At 43.0% G+C, this 21,921-nt stretch overlaps 1 protein-coding gene across 28 annotated transcripts in view; it reads right to left on the bottom strand.

Moving 5' to 3' along the window:
* The window catches only part of SVIL (supervillin), a 208,902-nt gene that overhangs the window by 71,655 nt on the left and 115,326 nt on the right, over positions 1–21,921 (bottom strand). For 19 of the 28 annotated variants that reach the window (XM_053261296.1, XM_053261277.1, XM_053261280.1 and 16 more), the window contains 6 exons: positions 20,536–20,627; positions 13,575–13,632; positions 13,279–13,430; positions 9,760–10,417; positions 4,442–4,525; positions 237–1,097 (listed from right to left, as the gene is read on the bottom strand). The exons of 1 other annotated variant lie outside the window; for it this stretch is intronic. In XM_053261296.1, coding sequence (XP_053117271.1) covers positions 237–1,097; positions 4,442–4,525; positions 9,760–10,417; positions 13,279–13,430; positions 13,575–13,582 — 1,763 coding nt within the window. In that variant the 5' untranslated portion in view covers positions 13,583–13,632; positions 20,536–20,627. Of the gene's footprint in view, positions 1–236; positions 1,098–4,441; positions 4,526–6,363; positions 6,414–9,759; positions 10,418–13,278; positions 13,431–13,574; positions 13,633–20,535; positions 20,628–21,921 lie in introns of those variants that run through there. 8 more of the 28 variants (XM_053261297.1, XM_053261304.1, XM_053261299.1 and 5 more) reach the window with 6 other exon arrangements.

Genomic DNA, 21,921 nt, shown 5'->3' with positions numbered 1-21,921 from the left:
CTACCCAACATCAGAACTTGCACTAAGCAAGCAGAAGCACAAAACGAACAAGAGGATTCAGGCCAACTCCACCTCCAAAACACACTGAGTGGGAGATGAATTGTGTGTTTGAAGTGCTGCAGAACGCAACTGATGTTGAGTTTTGTGTGCCATTTATGCCAAGGACGTGCAAGTGCCACACCAAAAAAGAAAAAAAAGAAAACAAAAACAAAAAACAATTCAGAAATGTCACCTACAGTTCAGGTTTCTTGCTGGCATTGGCAGTTTCCAAAAAGGCATTACGGAGTTGGGCAACAGAGACTTTTGTGTCAACCGTGGCAATCTCACCATTGGAGATCTTGGCTTCAGTGCTCTGAAACTCCACTGCATTCTTTGCAACATGCTCCTTACTTTTGAAAACCTCTAATTTAGGAGATCCAGTATAATCAGACATTGAGCGAGTAAGAAGCTTATGCCTCACTGGAATCTCCTCCTGAGCTTTCCCTTTACCACTCTGTAGATACATAACTCTTTCACTCCTTTCAGCATTCTCTTGGTTCTTCACCTGTGGTCCAGGCATCCACTGCTTATAGCGTTCTAGATCTCTCTTCAATTCAAACAATTTGGGCTTGCCAACTGTTGGTTTCTCAAATTCACCTCCTTTCAAGTGGCTCTCTCTGTTCTTCTCTTGTCCATCAATCTCCGAAGGCAAAACTGGTTGTCTTTCTTGCTCAGCTTTCAAATTGGAGTATTCTAGTTTCAGTGATCCATGATTCTGACATAAGTCTTTTTTTTCATCTTCCAATGTAGCATCTGCTCGGAACTGACTTATCAAATTGGCATTTGCCAGCACAGGAAGGTTGCTGCTTTCTGGTTCTTCCGCTGCCACTAGTTTAGCTGTATGAACAATTCCAGCAGGTTGGACATAGCCATGTATTGGTTGGCGAACCAAACCAAGTGGCTGATTTGCAACCCTATGGAAAGCAGATGTTTCAGACTGCAGAGGCACGAATTTTACAGGCACTGGGCGAAACTTTCTTTGAGACACTGTCTCTGTTAGAAGTTCAGGGCTTCCACGAGCACTTTCCTCTTTCACCAGTTTCTCTCTAACTTTTACTCTTTAAGAAAGAAAAATGGATTAAAAATGTGGCACAGTTGTGATTATGCTGGGAGGATAGAAAACACATGCACCAAGTCTGGGAAGATCCAGCAATACTAAATATTAAGCATCAAGTTAAACCACCAGACAAAATGGGGGATATTCGAGAACCTTCCTAACATGCGCTTCTTGCAAAATCCAAGCCCACTGATGTCAATAAGAATCAGAACAACTTCAATGTAGTTTTGATCCACTTCTATTTTCATGCATTGCATATGGGTATTTTTGAACAACTTGCAGTGCTGTGTTCATTGCTGGAGAGGAAATTGAACTAAATACAGAGACTTTAGTTTTTCATCTAGCTATGCAGACAACTGAAGATTCAAAATATTTCAAAACAAAACAGCTATTTATGCTCACCAGCTCTGGCTCATATTTGGAGCAATGAAAATGCAGTGGCTCCCTTAACCTTTTTAAGCAACATCACCACACACTGAGAAAGCCACATTATAAGAATGTGGGAAATGGGGGAGATACCGCTTGAATGATAAACAGTGAGAAATTTTTTAGCACATATGCAGAGAGGAGAGATTACTTAACCATGGTATGTAGTCAATTCTTATGATATAGTCTATAATTAGATATAGATATTTGTGTCACTTGTGAATGGCACATACATATTTAAAGTGCTGTTTCCTTTAAGATAATAGCATGAAGCAGTAGTAATACATTTATTGTAAGCAGTAAGCCTATAAAGCAGGAAATTATTTGAAACTGCTATATAGTTTGCAGAGAAATTAGGCAATGTGAAAACATATGTGCCATTCACAACTGAATGAAGCAGAGTCCACTGTCCAAAAAACCCTCTCAAGAGTAAATAAATGATGGAAATGGGGAAATGTACCCACATTAATTTTTATCATGCAGGCAAATCCTGTCAAGAACTAGTTAATATTTTAATCATGAGAATAGAGCTTGCACATAGATGAGCATCTCTAGAGGATCCAATAATTGAAGACTGGCTAAAAAAAGGATTTGGTCCACACTATATATGGTAAAAATTTGATAAGATTCAGGGAAAGGAAAGAAAGAGGAACAAGTTAGAATTGTGGACAGATGGAGTCTATTTTTGTTATATTGGGATGTTCTTTTAATGTAGATTGCTCCTCTGGAACTGTGTTTGTTCTGAAGCTATAATGACTTCACTTGTAGTTGCTCTTTTGGAAAATGTGTTTATTTTGCATTAATGTTTAAAAGAAACAAACAATATTAACAGATATACCATCTTTTTAAAGGTATTGGCTGCCAGGAAATTTGTTGCCAAGTCCAGTCTTACACATTTATGAGCAAATTCCACTAAGTTCAGTTGGAATCATTCCTAAGGATAGATAGGAGAGCACTTCTCATCATAGTTTAAAGACAGTCTTTTAGCTACTTATATGTTCATGTCCACATCATTCTGTTCAGTAGTTGCACATGTCAACAAATACAAAGTTGACAACTGAAGACTCTAAAGATAGGAAGAAAACTATGTGCCTGTGGAGATAAAACTGCCTTTGGAACCTCAGGTGGAGGCAGTGGCCAGGGGTGCCTTTGCACGGCTTCAGCTAGTTCGCCATCTGCACCCCTTTCTCAAGAAGGCAGATCTGGCCTTAGTCATATCACGGCTGGATTACTGTAATGCACGCAATTTAATTTAATTTAATTTATTATTTCTCTGTGTAAACCGCCCTGAGCCATTTTGGAAAAGCGGTATAGAAATCGAATGAATGAATGAATACATGGGGCTGCCCTTGAAGAATATTCAGAAACTGCAGCTAGTGCAAAATGCGGCAGCTAGGATTTTATCTGGAGCTGCCCACTGGGGTCACATAATACCCATTTTGAAAGAGCTGCACTGGATGCCAATCTGTTTCCAGGTCCAATTCAAGGTGCTGTTTTTGACCTTTAAAGCCCTTAACAGTTTGGGCCCTGGATAGCTGAAGGACCGCCTGCTCCCAAAGGTTGCTGCCCACTTGACAAGGTTGTCAGGGGGAGGGAGGCTCTTCTCTGGGTGCCGACCATGAGGAAGGCTCGGCTGTCATGCATGAGGGACAGGGCCTTCTCAGTTGCTGCCCCCAGACTCTGGAATGCTCTCCGGTGGCCATCCACTCAGTCTCCATTACAGTTCTTAGAAAGCATGTCAAATCTTGGCTTTTTACCCAGGCTTTTATTTGATGGTTTCTATTGCTGCGGCTTTCTATCCTTTGTGATTATATTGTGCTTGTTTTAATCTAATCTGTATTTTTGTATTTTAGCTAACATTTTAACTGTGTAATTTTTGTAATCGTGTTTTAACTTTTGTGTGAACCACCTTGAAATTGTTTTAATGAAAGGCGGTATAGAAATTTAACAATAAGTAAAATTTAACAATAAATAACATTTTAACCATAGTTAGGGAAATTGGGAGTGAGCTGTAGGATCATGTGCTGCCTCCCCCCAGGCTTTTCCTCTCTGGCGCAAATTTTCCCCACTGGCATCTTAGTTTTGGTTAACATTGACGATATTTAAAACAAATTACGCTGGGGGAATTAGTAATCAAGGAAAGTAGGGCTCAGTGGACTATGCAATCTGCAGCCCATTCCTTATCTCTTAACCGTGGTTGCATCAGTCCTACATGGTGTTGAAAACTTACAAGTATCTTTCTTTATGCTTATGAGTGTTCACACAACATTAATAGAGAACAAGTTGCTACTGTAGAAGTGTATGGCATAGCAGAAAGCAAATGGAATTTCATTCTGGCATGGTTTAACCACCAAACTTAACAATACCTGACCTGTTTGTTGAAGACACTCTTGGAGAGGATAACTTATTCCTTTGAGAATTGTGTGCGTAAACATGCAAAGTGTTCACACAGCTCCAAAGACAGGCTAATATATTAACAATACACTCCTTTGCATTTCCACGTTAAGGGAAACCCCAAAGTATGGGCAAACAAGGTCTTGCATTCAGTGCTTGCAACAATTCACAGGCTAATATTTTGTCATGTTGTGGACTGTAAGGGTGGGAAAACAGGTTAATGACAGGCTAAAGACAAAGCCTGAGTTTAGCCAGCACCACTATGTTTACAGTTGTGGAGCAAACATTAAGAGTATTTCTAATGTTACCTATCAAAACACCAATTAGTTGTGACCAAAAAAAAAAAAGAAGCAAGAATTTTGGGGAAGGGGATAAGAACCTGATCAGAGTGGTTCATTAAACTATATTATCTGATCCATGGCTATTAATAGGTGTAACAGCATTGGTTAGATGATAGTGGGGTAAGGAAAGGGAGAGAGGAAGGTAACAGTCTTATTTAAGCCACACAGCTACATGGTAGGATACCTGGAGGGCCAGTTGATAAGTGAAGCTGTGTCCCCATCCGAATCTTTCTGAAGAAACCAATCAGGTTTTGTTTTCCCTGCACTACTGCAGAAAATAGAGCTTCAGAATTTTTGCTGGCAACATTTCAGTGCATGCACACTCAATGCCCTCCTCCCTTAAACAGAGTTTTCATGTAATTCACAGTAAGACTTTGGTTTATAAAAGGTACCAGCCAGACTTGCAGGTTTAGAATACAGTGCATGTCCACTGAACCAGGGACACAGCCACAATATACAAACAAAAGCGAGATCTCTGTTGAGACACTAAAAAAAGAAGACTCCTACCATTCCTGAGATGTCCCCAACATGGACTGCTGCATCTATGTTTGTTTTTGTGAAGCAACACATGCAAATATTCTGTGGTCTGACATTTATCTGAACTATGCAAGTTAACAAGGAAGTAACCTTAACAAATGATACATTGTCATAATGAAGCTGTTCTGGTTAAGTGATGTTTATTATGAACATTCATTTCAAAATTAAGGTGAGATTCCTGAGAGAAAAAGGAAATCCAAATAAATGTGCTTCCTTAGAGTGTCCAACCAGAAGTTTCAACTTCTCTTCTAATTTATCAGTCACCTGAGTTAAGGATAATCCTTTACTGCAGTCACAAGGTTTTACTCTTTAAGAACGCATCTTCTTAGACTATGAAGAACCTGGACCTGGGAAGCTTAAGTTTCTTGAAAGAAGGATTTTCCCCTCCTCCATTAACATGCACTTCAGCCTTTGCAACCATAAGAAAAAACATAATATGCACACCTAATCTTAAGCATGTGGCTTCCTCAATGAGAGCACCATCTACTTCATGTGTAAGCTAGCCTCCATATTCTGGAGCTTTCTGGAAGGCTCCAGAATATGGAAGCATATTTATCCTGAAGTAGTGACCTCTGTGTGCGCATGTGTGTGTGTGTGTGTGTGCGCGCGCACATGCACACACGCACGTTCTCTAACTCATTCATTCTTTGGAAGAAATATATATTTTAAAAAGAACAGTTGCCATACAATGAAGTAAAGATAATAATCATTCCAACTGGGAGTGTTTTAAACATGCTCTCTAGGACCAGAAGGCACAAAAAACAAAACAAAACAAAATAAAACAAAACCCTAAACTTTATGCAATTAAACTAGTAATTGTATAATATTGTTCTGCTCCAAGGCTGTGATCAGGAATGCAGCAGGCCTTGGATAGAGAATAGAGGAACTGGGTGCTGCAATCGAGAGGGAATGGTGCTCCAACTGTTTCTCGCAGCAGATTGCTGCAGGGTTTTTTTTTTTAAATATATGCCAGGTATAACTTGGCCCTGCCCTTCAATAAGGCCCTGGTTCTTAAAAGAGCCCTGCCTGATTGTGCAAACATTTGTTCTAGTAACACGGGGGGTGGGGGAGGCACTATTGTGACTGGTAGGTCCTTGGAGACTCCTGCAACTTAGAGGATGACAGCGGGGTTGCATCCTCGGGTTGGTACTGCTTCGGGTTCCCTGGTTCAGCCGGTGTGGGGGTTCCTAGCGGCACAGGGTCACCACGTGTCTGAGTCACTGGTACCTCCCACTGAGTCACCTTCTCCCTCTGGGCTTCCCAGCTCATCCCCTACCTGAGAGGGTTCCAGGATTCAGGATCATGGCAAATCCAAGTGTCTCAAAGATCTAGACTTAGTAGAAAAATTAAATATATGGCATGGAAAGAGTTCTAACAATTACACTTCACTACTCTTCTACCCCCTTTTACATGTAGCATGGCTAATTGTCTCTTCTGCAGCTGTTCTTACATTACTCCCAGGAATGTCAAAAACAAGAGATGTACCTGACATTTGCCTGTTTCAATTTTTAAGTCAAGAATAAGTCAGGGGGAAGAAATATTCCACCCATCAGCACTTAAAATATTCACCTCTCTTGGAAGCTGCTTACTGTCTTTTCCCCCATATCTGTAGCCGTTTTTCTCCCTTGATGGGGGCTTCTGTCTCCTTCCTCAAATGATCTAGATCATGCAGTTGTCACAATGCTACCCTGCCAGATTCAGCTACATGCTGAGGTCACTGAAGGCAAACAAAACCCATTTTACTTCCTGAATGCACTTTCATAGCAATTCCTTAAAATTCACTGGGGGTGCTTTTCAGGTGTGTTTTTCAGCACTGCTGAAAATAGTTGCAAATTTCATTGTCTTCTGATTCAGCCTCATTAAAAATCACTTCTGCCCAGATAGTTGGGAGTTCTTGCACAATTACATGCAACAGAAATGACCTGATGGGAGCAACTGTAGAAGAAAATGACCCTGTAAAAAAGGGGCTAAAACCTTGAAAACCTCAATGATTGCAGCCTTATGGTATTTCTTTGGTCCAGAACTACTTGTTGGTCATAGACAATGCCGCGAAGCATAGTCAAAGCAATGACCAATTTGCATCACAAAATACAATAAAAGGTTGCTATGTTTACATATAATGAACATCAGGTGATGGGAGCCTGAAAGGTTGCATTTGTTTATGTCAATTTAAAGCCATGACTGAATATGATACATGTTGCAATTCACAATCAATTCAAACTGAAGTACTTGCATTTGAGTTTTTGTCCCACCAATGCCAATTGCCATATTTATTTTAAAAACATACAAAAAACCCCCTTATTCAGAAACTGCCAAAGATCCCAGAGAACTGGAGAACCTAACACTGAAACAAGCTTGTTTGGCTGATATAGCCTCAAGCTCATTCTTTAAAGTTGCCAGAGAGGCCTTTATTAAAGAAGAAAACAATGTTCCCTTTGAGTCTAGAACAGATGCACAAACTGAAGGATGGGGTGAGAGAAAGAGCCTCTTAAAATCTCTACCATGTGGACATTATTACAGCCTCCTTCCAAGAAGTCTATATATTTCAATGTGCATCAGATGTCCTTTTGGTCAGTAACTCTTCAGTTTCATTTCTTTTTTCAGTGGTCTACTTGACAGACAACATTTGTGATCAGTCAACTCCATTAAAGCATAGTACAAAACAATTAGCAACACCCTTCCCACAACCTGGCTCTTTCCAGCTGCAATTGATATCCTTGCCTTCAACAGCCTATCATTCTCCCATCAGCAGGAAGATTTGGGGTGTAGTGCTCACCTGCTGACAATCACAGCTCCTCCTACTCTTTTTCTTCTTAAAAATCTGCTTCAGTATCCAAAGTACTTTGCAACCTTCTTATCATTGCCAATACTCAACATAGTTCCTGGACGCATCACTTCGATTTTTGTTTCTGCCTATAGTCTCCAATTCAATCAGAATATTTGAGTCACTTTTTACAGTGAAGCGCGGCAGGCAGAGTTATGGGTATAATAACATGTAGCCCCCCCCCTTCTATTCTGCTAGCAATATTCCTCCGTTTAGCAGATGAGTGCTGTGAACTCGCAACTTATCCACCACAACTTTGTTCTCTGGGTTGGTTTGACATCTTTTAATTGTTCTTCCCTCTTCAAATCTCAGCTGCTGGAAACAGACACTTTGATCCACGCAGTCACATATTTCAGGCCAATTACAACATGCAGAAGCTCATAATGTCCAGGTCTGTTTCATTTTTGTGGTACAGGATTATGCTGCTTTTGGCTTGGACAAAAAATTAAGAGCAGAGCAATAAACACATAGCTGCTGGTTGAAAATGGCAATTGTACTTTTGATTTCCCACACCCTGCAGCATTTCAGACTAGGGATGTGCACGGAACCGTGGCTGAGCAGTTTGAAGGCGGCAGGGGTGCCACTTTAAGGGCGAGGGAGGGTGCACTTACTCCTCCCGCCACTCCCCCCCCACGCCCATTGCTGTTAAAAGTCTTTGGGGCAGCAGCATACCTCCCTGCCACCGTCCTCAGCCAGAAGTACCGGGCACGGGTGCGCCCGCCATGTGCATGTAAGCCTGTCTGCCGTGCGCACACGCACGCCCAGTACATCCAGCCACTTCCAGCTGAGGGCGGCAATGGGGTGGCAGGGAGGTACGCGGCCACTCCGAAAACCTTTAACAGCAACCAGTGCTGGCGGGGGGAAAGTGGCAGGAGGGGTAAGTGCACCCTCCCCCACCTTTAAAGCGGCACCACAGCTGCCTTCGAACCAGCCACATGTTTGAACCTGTTCGGAGGCCCATAAAAGGTTCGTGCACATCCCCATTTCAAACAACTTGCTTAGTCCTGGCAACGTGCAACTCTCTTAAAGCACCAGCAGCAGTCAATTGTGCAGGACAGAGTAAGGAAATGGGCAATGCTGCAACATTAGGACATGAGTAAATTGTCTTAGATGTTATTTGGTTGGAGCAGGGAAGATAAGAAGAGAGGCAGTTGCTGTTTTCAGTGATGGCCACAGTGTCATGCTGGCCTTAGGATATAGGTGGACTGAGTAACACAACTTGAAATTCTTAATAATTTACTTGCTTTGGATTGACATGTGGACAGTTTGGCATCTGCAATGTGTTTGGACTATGGTAGTTTTATCTGTAGGATGTAGCATTTTCAAAATTCATAATGCATTTTTCCTGTATCAAATGCTTTCTAGAACCCGTGACCTCCATCTGTCCTTCCATTATGTACTGAACACAAACCTCTCACAGTCTTCGAGCTGGTTCTCTTGCAAAAAACGGGATTTGGTCTGATGTTACCTACTGCCACCTCATGTATGATCTTTAATCTCATAACATAAATTTAACTTCAAGGCCTCCTGTCTCCTCAGTAGATCTCAACCATTCTCTATTACTGATCAATTCTGGGAGAATTCCAGCAGAAGACCTGTGTTGCACCATCATATTTCAAATTCCGTCCCAGTATCAATTTAAAAGCCTTCCAATTCTTCCTCTCCCACTTGTTGCTACGAGACCAGAACTGAGCACAGTCACCAACAACCACAGTGATGATGCACTGATGGAAGAATGTTTTCCATTGAACAAGTGAGGATAGGCAGTTTTCAGCAATTCCCCCTTCTCCCCACAATAGCCTGTGTCTCCTGAAAATGTGTGGGGTTTTTTTCTTTTTAGGAGGCGGCACAGGTGGCTGAAGGGGAAAGGGGAAATTGCTTTAAGCTGCCTCTTCCACCTTGCATGATGCAAAACGCTCCTCTACCAGCACTCTAGAAATACATATATCAGGCAGTATATAAATATGACTGATAAATAGTTAGTCTAGATGCCAGCTGTTGTACGCACAATTGCATTCGCTGTACTCTTGCAAGGTAAACCGTGTCACATTATCTTCTTCTAACAATAAGACATTGTAAGCTCTTTAAAGCAGGTACCGTATCTACTGGCACCAGTCTAACGACAATGACAACAAACTTACCCTAATCTGGTGCTGCTGAGGGAATGACTTGGTGAAGCTAGTTGCTTTGGTGAGGAAAGAGAAACCCTGCGGATTTGCTTTGGCGAACTTGGCACTTCACTTAGGGAGGAGTCATGGCCAGGAAAGGGGTAGGATGTGGAATTGTCCAACACAGAGGATAGGTCATGCTTACTGGAACTAGGCTCTGGTGCTTCTCTCTCATTCTCCTCGTTCAAATGCAGTTTATCCCTCTCTGGAGAGCCCTCTCTCTCATGCCCAAAATATTCCTTCAACTCAGAAGCACCAATCTTCGTCTCTTTGTTCTCAGTCCGCAGGGAGTACAGAGAACTATAATCTTTGCTTTCGTCCTCCTGCTTCTCGCTCTTCAGCACTCTTTTCTCAGCCACATCTTGATCTTTCCTTGCCCTGGTGTATTTGGATAAATATTCAGAGTCCACATCGGAATCTATCGAGAGTCCATATTTTTCAGCCAGCTGGCGCCGTCTCTCTGCCTTGTACCTAGCTATCCTTTCAGCTTTGGATTCAAGTCCCTGGGTATCCATGACTAATGGACTGTAAGAAGGCAGCTTTGTTTTTCCTCCAGTGGATTCTGTTTGGTATCTGGATCTGGGCTGATTCTCTAAAGAAGAATCTGAGCTTTCTTCCTTATTTGATCTTCCTATAACAATACAGAAGAATAGGGTCATTCTTCTGTTTTCTATTTCCCCTTATTTCTCTTCAACAAAGCAAAGTTTGGCAGGGGATCAATATCATTACTTTGGTCATGCTAGAGCCCTTTAAGTTGATTATTACTAGATTTCACTAAACAAGAACACAGCAAAATGATAAGTAAACTCAGCAGGACTATACAGAAATAATAGAATCCTCTGCAAGCAGTGCTTTTCATTTCAACCCTATTACTTTCTAAATGGAATATCCCCACTTGTGCCAGGGTGAGTGGGGGTGGGGGCTGTCAATAAAATCCTAGGTAAATAAAGCAGTTCAACTCCTCACATTCACCTCTTTTGTATAGACAGGGTCAGAGAAAAGAAAGTAACAGCTCCTAAGCATGGGTTCAAAACCTAGTACATCTTCTATCCATCTCTGAAAAAGGAGATGGAAATGTTATGACCTTATGGACACATAATCAGAGCACCTGCAGGCAAGAGGGAGAAACTGCAAACTCAGGGTAACCTGCAGATACATCAGTTTCACAAGAATCTGAAGGAAAAAACCCTGCTCCAATGTAACTCAAGGAAGCAGAATGTTCGCAGGCTCAGAGAGCGCTGGACATCCAGGTGGGTGGAGCTCACAGAACTCAGGGTTGAGCAGTGGGAGGGGGAGACTTAAAAAGAGCAGAAACATTCTCAGCTTAAAGACTGGTCCCTCAAGACAGCCACAACCACTTCTGCTTCTGAGGGGGGAAAGGTGTCTAAAACCTTCACCATGTTCAGGCACAGGCTCGGGTACCACATGCAAACCAGAGATAACTGCAATGTTCTGTTGCGGGTTCATCCTTGTAATATTATAGTAGCACCAATGGAGGCTCTTCACTTAGGGCAGGGTGGGCAATGCCCACCCCCCAAAAAGGCTAAAATGTCCAAAGAACCTAATAAAAATGGTCCAAAAACAATAATAATTGTCAGCTATTCTGTCCTCTGCCAGCGTTTCAGGTCTGACTGACTCAGTCACTGCAGCCCTGCACTTCCCTGCCTGCAGTATTGACATATAGTGGGCACTGGTAGTAAAATTCCTTAAACACCTATAAGAGCCCACAAAACTGTTTCACATAACAGTGTTCATAAGGCAGGAGCCAATCCCAGGGCTTGCCTTTGTTGTCAAAAGATGGGCTGAATTCAAATAGCCCTATCAGGAAGACGTCATCCTGACTGACAGCTCCCTCTGCCTCTGACTAGCAATCAGTGGCCGGGGGCAGTCCTTGTTCTAGTCTTTTGAAGGAAGAGAGCGGCAATCAGGGGCGTAACTACCATTAGGCAAGGGGAGGCAGCTGCCTGGGGCCCCCCACGCCTCGAGGGCCCCCCCAGAAGCAAGTCACATTACTATGTATTGTGAAGTGTGTGTGTATAACAGCGAGGGGCCCATTTTAAAATTTTGTCTCTGGGCCCACTCCAGCCTTGTTACGCCCCTGGCGGCAATCACCATTTTGTTCACTCTTGGACAGTGATAATTGACAAGATAATTGTTATTGTTATCCATTCATTCTAGACTATTAATATAGCATCTTCAGTTACAGACAAAACGGATATATGTGTTTTGTTTATTCCCTCCACATAGATCCTTAGATCTTTAGATGTAGCACAGTTTGTGCTTTTGCAATTATTGGCAACTTTTTCATGGCCCCTCTGTTTCTACATTTTGCATGGTTCTTTTTTTGTTTTTCCTGTTAAAACATGTACTCATGGCATGTTTTTATAACTGTCTGAAAACGGGTGCCTTTGAGTGCAGAGGCTTTTACAGGTATGTTTATTGGAATGACATAGCCACCTAATGGCACAGTGGGGAAGTAACTTGCCTAGGGAGCAAGAGGTTGCTGGTTAGAATCCCCACTGCTATGTTTCCCAGACTCCTATATCAGGCAGCAGTGATACAGGAAGATGCTGAAAGGCATCATCTCATACTGTATGGGAGGAGGCAATGGTAACCCCCTCCTGTATTCTGTCAAAGAAAACCACATGGCTCTGTGGTCACCAGGAGTAGACACTGACCCGATGGCACTTCCTATATGCCCACAGCAGTTAGTGTTGTTGTGTTTTGTTTTTTTGGTCCACCCCTGCGCCACCCACTTTGGCTCTGCCCACCTGCCTGGCACCTACCCAGTCCCAGGAGTCACCAGCCGCCACTGGTAGAAACCCTGCTAGTTCAGACCAAAAGGTCCAAATAAAAACATCCTGCTTCTAGGAACTTCACAAAGAGGCATGAAGACAATAGCTCTGCCCTGCTGTTGCCCACCAAAAAACTGGTATTCAGGGGTGTACTGCCTCTGAACATGTAAGTTTCTATTTAGCTGTCGTGGTTAGTAACTGTTGACAGATCCATCCTCCATGAATTTGTGTAAACCCTTTTTAAAAGCTATCAACCTGCAATAATTGGTAGTATCTAGCATAGAGAAACTATTAAAAAGTTAATATATTTTGTACCAGTTGCCATTTAAAAAATGTAAAAGCAACAGAACGCAAGGACTGTATGACACACAGGTAGCCAGGAAGAGGTTCCATTTAGGGATGTGCACGAACCAGTTCAGGGGTCCTTTTCCGGATCTTCAAACTGGTCTGGCGGCGGCAGGGGGTTACCTTTTAAGCTGGAGGGAGGGTACTCTTACCCGCCCACCCCCCTGCCACGTTTCCCCCACCGGTGCTGTGTTCAAAATTGCTTGTGCGGGGTGTACCCTCTTGCCGCCCTGGTCAGTGACAGACCAGAAGTGGCCGGTGTGTGTGCGTGACCTTTGAACTAGTGGAACTTCCATTAGTTCAAAGGTGCTGAAGTGCATGGTCACAGGTATATTAGAAATACACTTCTTACCAAAGTGAGGACTGTATGGATCTGTTGCACGCATATATCTTGGTGTATCTTCTTCTAGCAAACGATGGGTAACCAATCCAGGGCAGTTTTGCAAAAGGATAGGCTGAGAATCATTTTCAATTCCCTCTAAACGCCTAGCTATCCTCTCTTTCCTGAGAAAAGATGAAAGATACATTGCACCAGAAATATTTCCTAAAGAACTGGTTGTTTTATCCTAAAGTTAAAGCAGGCTAAATAAAATCTTTCACAGAGTAATATGTATTTTGACAAATACACAAAGGAATATGTAGACTTACCTTTTCATTTCCAAGGTATCCTGCCTGTTTGGTTCAAAGAGCTTTCTTAATTCAGAAACTACAATTAAAAACAAACCCACAAAGTATTAGAAATGCCAAAATATGCATTCTGTGAAAAAAAGATTCTGGTTTTCACAAAATTGCCATTTAAGGTTTAGAACAGACAGCAATTGGCTTTCAGGGAAAGAGGCCAACTTTTTAAAGCCTACTTTCCAGTAGGCTTATGAGATCACCCGGCATCCTGTGTGTCCGTGTGTGTCCCTAACAACTTCGCAATGCCTGGACCAATATGAACCAAATTGGGTACAGTTGTAGGGACACCTCCACGGCATAGTTTGTGATGATGTCATTGACCTCGGTCCAAGATGGCACATGTGTGAACATTTGAGGCCCAAGTGCACTAACTTGTGGACTGTCTAACCAATTTGAACCAAATGAGCTATAGATGCAGGGAGTAACACACAGAGAAACCACAATGGTGTAGTTTGTGATGATATCATCCACCCCAATTTAAGATGGCGGATGCATAAACTTTTGAAATGCAAGTGGGCTTACATGTGAACTGACTAAATGATTTGAACCAAATTTACTACAGCTGTAGGGACACATAGGGATGCCCCAATGCCATAGTTTGTGATGATGTCATCCACCATGATCCAAGATGGAAGATGTGTGAACATCTGAGGTGCAAGTGCACTAACGTGAGAACTGTAACAGATTTAACCAAATTTGGTACAGTTGTAGTGAGTGACACACAAGGACACCTCAATGGTATAATGTGTATTGGTGTCATCCACTCTGATCCAAGATGGCGGACACATGAAAATTTGAGGCACAAGCGATCCAACTTGCGGACCTCAATTTGAACCAAATTTAGTCCAGTTGTAGAGAAAGGGAAAGGAAAGTAGGATGATTAGTTTTTACTAGAACAACTTGTTTATTCTTCTCTGGTTTTGCTAATTCATTATCTTTGGAAAACTATCTTGGAGACAGTTTGCAAGCCATTATCAGGACTCAACTTCTAACAACCATTCCACTAGACTGCTAAGAAGGAGCGATCAGACAAGACCACACTCCTCAACCTTGCTGGAACAACCTGCCCTTTGGTTCTTCCTAGGGGTGTGCACAAACCAATTTCAGTGGTGTGGTTAAACTGGTCTGCCACCCCATGAGCTGGTTCAAGCTGAGCCAGCCCCTCCATTTGGTCTGAGTGTTGAACTGGGCCAAACTGGTCCAGTGGTTCAAGTGGGGTATGCCTGTAAAGAGGAATCCAGTGAGGATTTCCCTTTACTAGCAAGGGGGGAACCCTAGCTACCTAAATGAGAATCCTAATAGGTGCAAGAGAGAGGGCACCTGTAATCTGAGGAGGTCAGCGGCAGCATGGCTCCTTTTCTCCAGATTGGGCCCCGTCCAGTGCAGCCCAATTCTGGAATCTGTGCATGTGCAGAGGCCAGAACCAGGCTGTGCAGGAGTGTGGTGGCCAATCCCAAAAGGAGGAGCCATGTCACTGCCTCCCTCCTCAGATTACAGGTGCCCTCTCACCCACGTCTATTCAGATTTTTATTTAGGTAGGCAGGGTTCCCCAGTGGATTCCCCTATACAGGCATGCTCCCAAACTGGTTCCAAACCAGTTTGTTAGAACTGGGGCCAGTTTGGCTCAAACTCAGTCCAGCACCCCATTTTGGGGGATCCAGTTTGAGTCCAAACCAGGCCAGTTCCAATATAACTGCTTTTGAACACACCTACAGGTGAAACTCGGAAAATTAGAATATCGTGCAAAAGTCCATTAATTTCAGTAATGCAAATTAAAAGGTGAAACTGATATATGAGACAGACGCCTTACATGCAAAGCGAGATGAGTCAAGCCTTAATTTGTTATAATTGTGATGATCATGGCGTACAGCTCATGAAAACCCCAAATCCACAATCCCAGAAAATTAGAATATTACATGGAACCAAGAAGACAAGGATTGAAGAATAGAACAATATCGGACCTCTGAAAAGTATACAGTGTACTGTGCTTGATTGGCCAGCAAACTCGCCTGACCTGACCCCATAGAGAATCTATGGGGCATTGCCGAGAGAAGGATGAGAGACATGAGACCAAACAATGCAGAATTGCTGAAGGCCGCTAATGAAGCATCCTGGTCTTCCATAATACCTCATCAGTGCCACAGGCTGATAGCATCCATGCCACGCCGCATTGAGGCAGTAATTGCTGCAAAAGGGGCCCAAACCAAGTACTGAATACATATGCATGCTTATACTTTTCAGAGGTCGGATATTGTTCTATTCTTCAATCCTTGTCTTCTTGGTTCCATGTAATATTCTAATTTTCTGAGATTGTGGATTTGGGGTTTTCATGAGCTGTACGCCATGATCATCACAATTATAACAAATTAAGGCTTGACTTATCTTGCTTTGCATGTAATGCGTCTGTCTCATATATCAGTTTCACCTTTTAATTTGCATTACTGAAATTAATGGACTTTTGCACAATATTCTAATTTTCCCAGTTTCACCTGTAGTTCTTTCTCTTCCAGAAACGGAGCATGAAATGGCCATTCTAAGATTGTCTAATTTTCTTCTTCTCTAACCACAACTTTTTCTTTCTGTATCATGACTATTAGAATGCAAGTTGGGATAAGCAGAGAAGTGGCCAAATTTGCAAATGACACTCAACTATTTTTGGTAGTGAAATCCAAAACAGAATGTGAGGAGCTCCAAAACGATCTCTCCAAACTGAGTGAGTGGGTGACAAAATGGGTGACACAATGGCATGTGCTGTTCAATGTAAGCAAGTGTAAAGTAATGCATATTGGGACAAAAAGACCCAACTTAACATATACACTGATGGGGTCTGAGCTGTCAGACTGATCAGGAGAGGGATCTTGGGGTTGTGGTGGACAGCTCATTGAAAGTGTCAACTCAGTATGCAGCAGCTGCAAAAAAGGTAAATTCCATGCTAGAGATAATTAGGAAAGGGATTGAATATAAAAATGCTAATATAATGAACATAAGAACAGCCCTGCTGGATCAGACCCAAGGCCTATCTAGTCTAGCATTCTGTTTCACATGGTGGCCCACCAGATGCCTCTGGGGAGCTCACAGGCAAGATTTGGGCTCTTGCTGCAACTGGTATTGAGAGGCATTGTGCCTCTGAGGCAGGAGGTGGCCCATAGCCACCAGACTAGTAGCCCTTGTACAAATCTATGGTGAAGCCACATTTAGGGTAGTACATACAGTTCTGGTCATCATATCTTAAGGAGGACATTGCAGAACTGGAAAAGGTGCAGATAAGGGCAACCAAGATGATCAGGGGCATGGAGCACCTTCCTTATGAGGCAAGGCTATAGCATCTGGGGCTTTTTAGTTTGGAATAGAGGTGACTATGGGGAGACATGATAGAGGTGCATAGAATTATGCATGGAATATAGAGAGCAGACAGAAAAATTTCTTCCTCTTTCACAAAACTAGAACCAGGAGTCATCCCATGAAACTGAAGGCCAGGAAATTTAGGACCGACAAAAGGAAGTACTTTTTCACAAAGCAATAATCTATGGAATTCTCTGCCATGGGATGTGGTGATGGCCATTGGCGTGAAATAAATTCATGGAGGACAGGTCTATCAATGTCTAATCATTTGGTGGCTATTGGCCACCTCTAGCCTAGGGATGCAAGATGCCTCTAAATACCACTTGCAGGGGAGCAACAGCAGGAGAGAGGGGATGCCCTCACCTCTTGCCTGTGGGCTTCTCAAGGGCATCTGGTTGGCCACTGTGGAAAACAGAATGCTGGACTAGATAGGATTTGGGCCTGATCCAGCAGGGCTGTTCTTATGTAGCTGGGAGCAGGGCTAAGGGGGACAGTTTGTGGATCACAAAGAGCCAGAAAAAGTATGCTATTTTTAAATGATATTTCTAAAGGAGACCGATTGCCCAAACCATCGCACAATATCCTTAATTTCACGTGTTAGCAAAATAATGCTCAGGATCATCCAACACAGATTAGAGCCCTACATGGAAAGGGAAATGCCAGATGTTCACGCTGGTTTCAGAAAAGGATGAGGAACAAGAGACATCATTGCTGATGTTCGCTGGATAACTGAGAAAGCCAAAGAAGTCAATATATGCTTTATTGATTACAGAAAAGCCTTTGATTATGTCAACCATGTCAAGTTGTGGAATATCCTTAGGAAAATGGGTTGTTCTCATGAGAAACCTATACACAGGGCAGGAAGCCACAGTCCAGACAGAACATGGTGAAACAGACTGGTTCCAGATCAGCAAAGGAGTAAGGCAAGGCGGTATATTTTCTCCTTATTTATTCAACTTATATGCTGAACATATACTCAGAGAAGCTGGATTGGAAGAAAATGAGTGTGATTTTAAAGTTGGAGGAAGAAACATCAATAACCTGCACTATGCTGATGAATATCACTCTGATAGCTGAGAATGCAGATGATCTGCAGGCTCTAGTAATGAAAGTCAAGGAGCACAGTGAGAAAATGGGACTACAATTAAATGTAAAGAAGACGAAACTAATGACAATGAGTACAGCAACCAGCCTCAGAATTGATAATGAAGATATTGAAATGGTGGGTGGCTTCTGCCTTTTAGGATCAACTAGCAACAGTAAAGGATCCAGCAGTCAAGAAATATGCCGCAGACAAGGATTAAGGCCTTGGAAAGGATATTTAGATGCTGTGACTATACCTACAAACATTAGAATTATTCAGACAATGGTTTCCCCTGTGACATTCTATGCATGCGAAAGCTGGACTTTGAAGAAGCAAGATGGAAAAAGTATCGATACTTTTGAACTTTGGTGCTGAAGACTTTTGAGAATACCATGGATAGCCAAGAAAACAAACTAATGGATCATAGAACAAATCAATCCAGAATTTTCACTCGAGGCACAAATGACCAGGCTCAAACTATCATACTTTGGACACATTATGCAAAGATCCAGCTCCCTTGAGAAGTCCATAATGCTGGGGAAAGTTGAAGGAAGGGAAGAAGAGAGACAACCAGCAGCAAGGTGGATGGACTCGATCACGACAGTAATGAATGCACCACTGAGAGACCTTAAAGGCCAAGTTGAAGACATATCCTGGAGAGAATCTATCTATGTGGTCACTAAGAGTAGACACCAAATTGACGGCACTTAATCAATTTCTAAATGAACTATACAGCTGCCACTTCACTGAAGCAAAACAGTAGCCTATCAAAATAGGCTTTAAAAAAAAGCAAGAGACCTGGCTGTTAGCCTGCTGAGAGACTAACACAGAGAACTGCAAACACACAACCACCTTCTGTTGGTTACTATTAGTGATAGGGGTTCTGTTTCTGTTTTGCAAGCCTAAATAAAAAGACTTGTCTAAGAGTATCTCCCCAACACCTTCCTAAGCAAAACCAGGATGAAAATAGCTCAGACCCAGCGTGTGCAGCCTTCCACTTTTTCCACACTTGAGAATCCAGACAGTCATATCAATTACATAGGTTAACATGAGCTATTTGTTCACAAAGATGCTAGTAAATCTCTGAAAAACAGGGCCAACTGAATTTTGATTGTTCCTGGACTCCTTGTAATGCATATGCTCTTAGTACAAACCACCTGAATGTTCACTCTTTTCATAGTTCCATGGAGAGATATACTATTTCATGCAGACATACTGGCCCAGGTCTGAACATACATAAAAACGTTTGACCATCAAGATCACAGCTGAGCCTCATAAGTTATCCTAGCAGCACAGCTGCAGAGCGCACTCAACATCTGCAAGAGAGGCAACATTAAGATGTATTTGTATCAGCTTTACTTGATTCACTTAGCCTCAAGGAATGTATGCAGTGCACGTAAGTGACAAATATTTCCCCATAAGCAACAGATCAAGAGTATTTTGGAACACTGCTCAGGGTGCTTCGACTGGGTTGTTTTATACTGAATTCAGCCAAATGATCTTAGTTTTGAAAGCTATATACTGCTCAAACTGTATTTACCTAGGACGACGGCAGTGACATTTTAGCAGATGAAATGCACACCTGCTTGGAGAGTCCTAGATATACTCCAAAGACATTTGCAGCACACGGGGGTGGGGTGTGTGTGTGGCTTTCAGCAAGCATTTTTGCCTATATTCTATGCCTGTCAAATAACTTTCAGTTTCAGGAAGGAACAGCCTCCCTATCATACTAATACTGTTCCACGTTATGGCAGGAACCCGTAAGATAGGGAAAAGGATCCACTTAGATATGTCACAAGGCAGTGCTAAACAGGCTATTTTAAGGGGGAAAAGTAATTAAAAGCTTTTTGCAGTTCCTTCCACAAAGGGAAGACACAGGCAGATCTAAATCAAAAACTTGAGAATTCCACATCACTAAATTCCAAAACACCATCTAAATTTCCACAAGAACTTCATGCAAGCAAGTTTAAACAACAGAGATGCAGATTTATGTAGTAGACAGAATGTCAAGCTAAGACTTATGAGACCTGAGATCAAATCATGATTCAGTCATGAAGCTCACTGGGTAACCTGGGGCCAGTCACCATCTTTCAACCTAATCTCCCATAGAGGAAGCTCCCCCACTAGAAGCTTGCCATACTGTGCAGAGATGGCCACATGGGAAGCAGCTGCCTCCACATACCTCCAAAGGGGTGGTGTGGATTATTCATCTTTAGAAGTACTGAAGCACCTAGTAAAGCATTTGTGGATTTTAAATTCAGGTTTCCCCCCAGAGCAAATGGAAATGGCTGCTTGTCGAGATCTTGCACACTGGAATAAAGCTAATTTTCACAGGTCCCATTCTCCACAAACAACAAATAATGACTTCAAAATGAAACCTCTGCCTTGAAAAGGCATCCCATAGTAAGAGGATAGTGATTTTAAAAATAAAACATTCATTTCATGACAACTTTTCAAAGCGAAATTAAGGAAACCAGTGTACACTCATACAACACTACTTACCTTTTGGCAGCACTGCTAAAAGGTTGGCATCAATATCCTTGGTGCTATTAGCAAGTTCTTCTTTATCCTCAAATGAAAACTCTTTCTGAAAACTGAAACATCAGCACAGTCTTGTTTAACGAAGCAATGACAAACCAAAAAAAAACCCTTTGCTAGCCATAAAAAATTATTCTCTGGGTGGCTCACAATTGAATATAAATTACAACACACACATATAAAACAAAAAAATTACAATTAAATTTAAAAAAAAAATTTAGAAGGCCTCTCTCACCTATTGAGATAAAGTTATACCAAGGCATGGATAAAATGTTGCTACTAGAAACACTGATGTTATAAGCTAAAGGATACTTGGATAGATCACACTATTAGCCCAATAAGGAGAACAAACTCATTTGTGACTTGGAAAAGTAACTGGACGTCATCACTGAGCCAATTCAGATGATCCAGTGGGGAGAGCACAGGCACACAGAGCCTCCCCCCACTTCTGGCATGAGGTCTCTCTGTCTCTTAATTGCATAGGAGGGCAGTTTATCTGAACTGCTCCTCAATCCTATATAATAAAACCCTAAGGTACCTGCGTCCGTGTCTCTTGTGGGTGTTCTGCGCATGCGTGGCGCGCGCGCCGCTCCGCTGATGAGGAGGCTGCTCGGATCCCCGGCAGCAGGGCTTAAGAGCCCTCCGCCGCCGCTACAGCCCCCAAGAGCAGCCGCTCGGATTGGGCCGCGTCTGTGGCGCCGCCCGGAGCAGCCACTCCGGTGGTGGGGAGGCCGCTCGCCGCCCTGGATCCCCGGCGGAAGGGCTTAAGAGCCCACCGCCGCCACTACAGCCCCCGGGAGCGGCCGCTCGATTATGCCACGTCCGTGGCGCCGCTGAGGGAGGCCGCTCCGCTGGTGAGGAGGCTGCTCGGATCCCCGGCGGCAGGGCTTAAGAGCCCTCTGCCGCCACTACAGCCCCCAGCGCAGCCGCTCCTATTAGGCCTGGCCACGTGCTCCTGACTGGCCTAGGAGCTGCTACGGACGTCCTCTCTCCAGCGAGTCAGATAGAGGACTGAACTGGCACAGGTGCGCAGCCGGCTCCCCTGTTCACAACTCTTCTAGCGCCCGTTAATATAACGGGCTTAACAGTCACTAGTGCACAGATAAAAGACTACCTTTAAGTAATAATTCATCCAGCCACTGAGGGGCCCTTTCGATGAGCTGCTCTGCTGTGGGATTAAGCACAGTGTGACAGTATATTGTGTGGGGGGGAGACTTGTGGGGCCCATACTCCTCCGCCATGTTACTGATAGTTGACAGACAAGTCTCCTGATCTGGCCCAGTCTTAATTTCCCCTGAACTCACGAGGGTCCTTTTTATTTATTCCAATGTTTGTACTTGCCCAAGGCCC

The sequence above is a fragment of the Hemicordylus capensis genome, chromosome 6 (genome assembly GCF_027244095.1).
Source record: "Hemicordylus capensis ecotype Gifberg chromosome 6, rHemCap1.1.pri, whole genome shotgun sequence".
NCBI lineage: Eukaryota > Metazoa > Chordata > Lepidosauria > Squamata > Cordylidae > Hemicordylus > Hemicordylus capensis.
The sequence above is the reverse complement of the archived record's forward strand: the minus strand, read 5'-3'. Positions and strand labels throughout refer to the sequence as shown.